The sequence below is a fragment of the Oxyura jamaicensis genome, chromosome 18, assembly GCF_011077185.1.
Source record: "Oxyura jamaicensis isolate SHBP4307 breed ruddy duck chromosome 18, BPBGC_Ojam_1.0, whole genome shotgun sequence".
NCBI classification, from domain to species: domain Eukaryota; kingdom Metazoa; phylum Chordata; class Aves; order Anseriformes; family Anatidae; genus Oxyura; species Oxyura jamaicensis.
In genome coordinates, this window is record NC_048910.1 from 6,598,465 (window position 1) to 6,605,340 (window position 6,876).

At 39.6% G+C, this 6,876-nt stretch overlaps 1 protein-coding gene across 1 annotated transcript in view; it reads right to left on the reverse strand.

Moving 5' to 3' along the window:
- Positions 1-404: 404 nt before the first annotated feature.
- LOC118176013 (ankyrin repeat domain-containing protein 40-like) overlaps positions 405-6,876 on the reverse strand; it is a 9,169-nt gene continuing 2,697 nt past the window's right edge. The window contains exons 2-5 of the mRNA XM_035342723.1: positions 6,169-6,358; positions 5,001-5,483; positions 4,258-4,433; positions 405-3,582 (exon numbers count right to left, since the gene is read on the reverse strand). Coding sequence (XP_035198614.1) covers positions 3,439-3,582; positions 4,258-4,433; positions 5,001-5,483; positions 6,169-6,358 — 993 coding nt within the window. The 3' untranslated portion in view covers positions 405-3,438. The remainder of the gene's footprint in view (positions 3,583-4,257; positions 4,434-5,000; positions 5,484-6,168; positions 6,359-6,876) is intronic.

Consider the following 6,876-nt stretch of genomic DNA (forward strand, 5'->3'; position numbering starts at 1 on the left):
TCTAATAGCAGAGATTCTGGTGCATTGAAGATGAAAGAAAAACTATTTCAGAGCATAGAAAACATGGTGCCTTTCCAGTAATTTTCTTCTGATTTAAATGCAGTGAGTGTCTCCACAATACATTTGTCTGTGTGAAAAGCGTCAACTTCAGAGCTCAAGCCCAATATAAAATCTGAGATTTTCCAGCTATGCTATGGAAAAAAATAGGTAGCTTATTTAAGTACTTCCCCCATGCTTTTGCCATACTGGTATGGCATCTTGACAAATCTTTTATTGGTTGTTCAGAACATATTGCTATGTGATTTTTCAAAGTTGTGATAAAATTTTAATGTCCACCCTAGTTGTTTTGTGTCCCCTGTACTGTCCCATCCCCCCCCAGCCAAGGAAAAGGGAAGACATCTAAATACTTTAAACAACCAATATTTTAATAGAACTGAAGAACAGCAATGTCAGTTCAGTATCAGTTTGTAGTGCAAACAAAAGTTGTCCTTGGAAGAACAGTAAGTTTTGTAAACTTAGTTTCAGTTGTTATTACCAACCATTTATTGTCCAAAGAAAACCAAACAACAATGAAACTTACCTAGTGTGCCTTAGAGTCTATCAAACTGCATAAAACATATAAAAATATTTCTCTGAAATGCATAGACTTACTATTATTACAGTCAAATCATAAATAAAGTTTTAGTCTAATCACATTAACAGCTATTCTTTGTGGAAACTAGTGCAAATAAAGCTTTTTTAAACCAGCTGCTCCTATAGCTGAACGTTCATTAATTAGTGGAGGCAGTCTTTACACTGATGTTCTAAATACAGGAACTGAAAAGAAATTAGATACAGTTAAATGGTTGAGAATAAAAGTTATTGTACTGGTTTTCAAACAGTTATTGCACATCTTCTGAACTAGCCTCCAAGCTACATTGAAAAGATGAATACATAGATGTTAAGATAAAAGCTCCTTTCCTGTCCTACAAGAAAAACAAAATGAGAAATAGTTAGGTATTTCTACTTCATGTTGTGTCATACCTTTTATCTTACCAGCAGCTGAACCGGGCTTTAAAGTAGCCCAGCTCTTGGACAAAGAAGGACTTAGAGTAAGTGAAAAGATGTTAAGCTCCATTTCTTGTAATATGGAGCAGGTGCGAAAGGATGGTAATTATTTTCAATCCACTAAAGCAAGAATTTTAAGCCTGAGTAACTTAATGGAAAGCCTGAACCCAGACTCGAGCATCTTATCTGCTGGCAAAAGGGGTTTCTGTACTTTTCCAAAATGTGTGCTTTTACTAACCTCCCTTGGAGGAGCTGCTTCAATGATAAATCAGCTGTGCCGCAGAAAGCTAAGAAATTGTGGCAGCCACGCTGCTCCTACCAAAACATGTTGATTGTACTATTTATGGTCTGAATGTCAACACTGCAATCCAGATCAACAACTAACACTGCCAGCTGTGCATGAAGAATCTGTTCTAATGCAGCTTAATAAAGCAGAGATTGAAGGAAAATCAGTATCAAATAAAAAAAACAAAACCTCAGGTTCAGAAAAAATAACTCTACTCCGCATAACTCTTTTAACATGTTTGGTGTAAAGGTTGTTGCGTTAGTTTTTTGGTATAAGAGAAAACAAAAAGCTTCTTAACTCTCCATTATACTGGCATTAGGTTGAAAAGCTTCAGGCTGTTAATATTTCAGCATACTGCAAGTTAACCATCTTAATGAAAACTTGGACTGAAAAGGAGTGACTCTGACAAGGTGTGTTTTAATGATGACTTCTGCCATCTGTCTGTGGTTTTAAGATTTTTTTCATTACTTACTTGCTTCAGTGCTAGCTAAAGCAGTCCTCATCTTAGCCAGTTTTCTCTCCCTTCACCCCAAAACCATGAAAACACTTAGAGGCCTTCAGGCTTTTAGGTAATAGTCTGCCTAACACTTCTGACACTGTTTAAAAGTGATGGTAAAGATGCAGGTTATTTACCAATTGTCTATGTTTCCCATTTTGTATGGCTAATTGGGAGCATAGGGTGCGGTGCACCTTAGAGTTGTCATACCTCAAAAGTATACTGTTGTGCTTCTCCTGTTCCTCACACAGCAGAAGCTAACCATGCACCTTGTAACTGGTCTTTGAGGCTGGGCTATAGAGAAGCTACTTGACAGTACTGGCTTTTAGTTTGTCTAATGTATAGTCTCCTCAAATGGTTGGGAAAATAAAAACAAAGGCCATAGCTTTATGATGCCCTCTCTACCATCTGAAACATAAGGGCTTTCTTTTGAATAGGCGTGTTAACTTGCTTTGTAACTTAAAATATTTCTTAATGAAAAATGTTTTTTATATTTTGTGGCACCAAAGGGATGCCCTCACTTAAGTTACAATATTCTTATAAGGGAAAGAAACAAGTATTTAAATGTGGGCAGTCTTACCTCCCTATTCTTATTTTCAGGCTAGTAACAGTTTTTCACCCACCACCTGAGAGCATTAAATACTTCTAGCCTCATAAGGTAGATGCAGTGGTGTCATACTACCGAACTGCGTTTAGGTGGAGGAGAGAAAGGCTGTGTCTACGTCCCACACTGCAGTATGGTGTGGTGTTGGAAGCTAGCACAGTCTGTATGCAGTACCTTTCATATGTACCAGCTTGTGTCTAAAAGCAGCATGGCCAGCACCACACTGCTGTGGGAACCAAAGACTTCTTTAAATAGCATTACACTTGAGGTACAGCTGTGCTTCAAGTGCAGGTGCCTATGGAGTTGGCTTGCACAGGGCAGTTGAAGTAACTGCCTGCTGCACAGTCAGGTCTTATAAATGCAGAATGCTTGTTGTCCTCATTACTATTGCACTGGAGTCCTGGGCCTAAACATAAATGTGAAAAACGCTTCTCAAATTCAAAAAACACTGCTCGCTATTCATCTGGTATTTAAGCGACATTCAATACACTTATAATTTTGCAGAGAAGTGGAAAGAAAACAATAGCATCTTGGTAAGACTTTGTGAAGGGGGAAAAGATTAAGGAATCCTACATTTTTAGAGAGCAGCCATTCATTGTACCTCTGAATTGTAACTTAAGCAGGAAGTTCAACAGCACATACATACACATGCTATTTCCTGAATATCTTTTCTGTGACTCTTACTTGGTCAGAGTGGGAATACTCAACATACTTTTGCCTCAACAGTTCAGTCTTTGCTGCCCTCTGTTGCCAAATAAAATCAATAAACTGAATTGAATGGCACTGGAAACATGTGATTTTAGTAGACATATGAGGTATCCTTTATCTGAATACAGTATCAAGTAAAAAAAAGCAAAGGGGTTATTAAATATCAAAGATAAATTATTAGTTAAAATATTAACCCTAACAATAACTTAAGGTTTTATATATGCTTACTTCTCTGCCTTCAAAAGGCAGCAGCATATAATTACCAGGTTTTTGTATTCTAGAACGCATCTAGAAGACTCAGTAAGTCAGCTTTGATGCTCTACTGTTGTAGCATGGTCTCTCAGTCAAGGTTGATGCAGCATTTCTGAAGGGAGAGCTGTCACTTTTCACAAGAACTAACTCCAGCTCTTGGAAGTCCTGAAGTCTGGCCACGTCCTTGTCCTTTTAAAGAACAGACAGAACACTGAACATATCGAACATATCTGGTCTTACTTTGTAAATATTTGTAACAGCTAAAGAAAGCAAAAATTAGGTTAAGGGAGTTCATATCCAATTATAGCAATAAATAAAGATAAAAACTTCCTACCAGTGTGCACTCTTTCAAAACATGGTTTTGTTGCCTTAAACCTCATGATAATTTGACTGTTTATGCACGTCACTTAACTTAAGAGGTGACCAAACACATTTCATTTACAGAACTCTAATATAGGTGGTTTTGGACCATAAGAGTATGCTGTTTGTTAATAGCGTATCTTTAAAACTACACACACAATTTGTGGCATTTCTTCCCTTGTTATTTGTTCTCAAGACAAGCAAATGCTGAAGCAATACACAGCAATTATGCTAAAAGCACGTTAATGCACTGTTTCTCATGCATTAAAAAAAAAGGTTGATCTAATTGTTCCATACACTCTAGGAGCTGAAATAATCTATTTTGACAAGAATGTTTTAAGCAAGTTATGATGAAGATACAAAGCAAGTCCAAAATCCTTTTGAATTTGTAAGCTTAAATCAGTTTTTAACACAATGGCGTGTTTTGCTGATCTTTTTACAGAAATAACTTCTCTGATGTCTGTAAAGTGCAGAGCCAAATTAATCTCTGATTTCAATTCTTACCTTTCTCACCAGTGTATTAGGTAATTTTCTTATCTTCTCTACTTGTTCAGGATTTACACCCAATTCACAGCAACTCACTCTGAGCAGATCTTGATAAGTCAGTTCTTGTCTGTCTAGCTCAATTTCAATGAAGTCGTTGTCTCTGAGATTCTGGACTCTCACCTTAAGTACAAGCTCTGATGGAAAATATAAAAAAAATCCCCTAAAACAAACAAACAAACAAGACCCCTAACACTGAAATATTAGGATTATCTTTTGAGCTCAGGTTTTATAATACAGTGCGTGTTCCCTCACGGAGAAATACCATGCCTTCATTTCACCAGCAACTGGTGGTTAAGAGAGCAGAAATACACTGGGGAAGCATGTTGACAATGCTAAAAATCTGACCCATCCAGTCACAAAGTCAAGCTGCTACCAAACTACCTGTGATGCATTTTATGCTATATGGCATTTTGCAAAATTTGAGTTTTTCTGTTTCTCAGTCATAAAGACTGATCTTTCCGTGGGTGGAAAAGAAAGTTTGTAAACTACTGCTGTTTTTAGGATACAGTACAACAGTTTTTACTTTAGAATACAGAAAAAAAAAATAAAAAATAAATTATCATTGTGTATTTTTGGCCAAAGAACTTAACATCTCTACCTCTATTTGATGTTACTCTGAACATGGAATGAATCGTTACCGATGGAGGTAATAAAAAGATGGAATGGAGCACAATAGAAGGATGAAAATCATGCTTCATTACCTTGCATGTTATACGGGAAAGTTCCAGTAAAGAAAAAGGGCTGAAACGGTGGTGCAGGACCAGTAGGCGAACTGTCGGTTTGCTGAGGTACGGCCTCATTCGATGCTACGGGGCAAAACAAACCTCTGCTGTGAGACAAGGGTGGCTGACAAACGGGGCCGTTCTGTACTTCGGGTGTTACGCATGTTGGTGCTGGGGTAGGTGCTGACGGGCTGGGCAGCTGTTCAGCATCTGGCGCAGGAAAATCATCGTCACTGTTACACGACGTAGGTGTGCATATGCTCTCAACCTGAGTTGCTGATGAACAAGGACTAGTTTCACTCTGGGAAGCGGAAGAGATGGAAGCACTTTCATTCTGGGATTCTGCCAAGCTGTCTGGAATGCTTGCTTCAGTATAGACATAAGGGAATGGTGGGTTGGCCAAATAGTTTGCAACAACTGGCAAATGTAAATCTTTCGCTCCTTGACATTCATTGTCTTCCTCTATTAATGAAATTCAAAAATGTGGGGGTAGGGGATGAGAGAGAAAAAAGCCACCAAGTTATTGGATGCATCTTTCTCATTTTGAATAGTCAGTTTTCCTGTTGTTTCTTAGAACTACATCACATTCTGAGGTAAACACAAGGATAATACTGATTTTTCATAAGCACACAACACTTGGAAGGCAAGTAGCTATGAAATGAAAGACGAGAAAAATTATAGATTTACAAATAACCATTGGAAAACGTCTCATTTTTAGCAGTGTTACTCTAGCATTTTTGAAGGAAAGGGCCCATAGTTCTTTGCTAAATCTAATTTTTGAATGCTTTTAATAATACTGCTGCAAATGGTTTGTCATGACCTATGCCAGCATATTAAACCAAATACTTCTTCAGGTAAGTTAATATGTGATACAGTATCCAAGCCTTCTTTTCTCTTGCTTCAAATTTCTGCAGTAAGTTAAATTCTTGTGTGAGTGTGAATTACAGGACACATACTAATGTCAAAGCAGTTCAGAAAGCTCCGCTCACAGACCAAAAAGCATTTAGAAGAAGTGATACATGCTTATTCCCTAGGAGATATCTAATTAGATACAGTGGTCCTACCTGAAGTTTTGCAAGTCAATTGATCTGGGTAAAAGCATAAAAAGACCACAAATTCTAGAGTGCCTTTAAGATAGGAGCAGTACCTCCCAAAATCTTCCGGATGTCTGGTTTCGAAGTTAACTGCACAGCCAGCTCCCCGGTGGTCGTGAGGATCTGCTTGTCCGCGCCAGCAGCCAGCAGACATGCCACCACCTGGGCATGGTTCCGCTTGCAGGCCCAGTGCAGGCACGTCCTGGTGGAAGGAAACAGAGGGGTCGTACTCTCAGATCTACCCTAAATACTCCTCACCACCAGTCAACGATTCCCCTGGGTTGCATGCAGAACACCTGGGAATAGTTTCCTTCATTGCACCATGTTTTATCTTTGAAGTTAACAATTCTGTTCCAAGTTCTCTGGGCAAGGCCAATTGTGAGCTGTGCTGGTGAAGCCTAAGGAGAGGTCCCAGCACAAACAGGTGGTGTCAGGTGGAAGGAGGACAGGCTCCCCTCATTATGATCCTCTTTAGCAGTAAACCCCAAAGCCTCCTGAGATTAGCATTTCTTTTTCAGTAAACCACAAAACTAAAGCACTGCATCCTCGAAGTAGCGATGAGAAAAGCGACATCAAACTGGGGGTGCCCAGCTTTACGTTGGAAACCCTGAGGCCGACATCCAAAACCCCTACCCAAGGCAAGGGCAGCACCGGCCTCCCCACCGCGGGGCCGAGGGCTGCTGAGCCGCGGCCGTGGCCACTTCCACCCCCACGCGGGGAGCGGGGTCCCCCCGCAGCCCCCAGCACCGCCCGCCCCCACC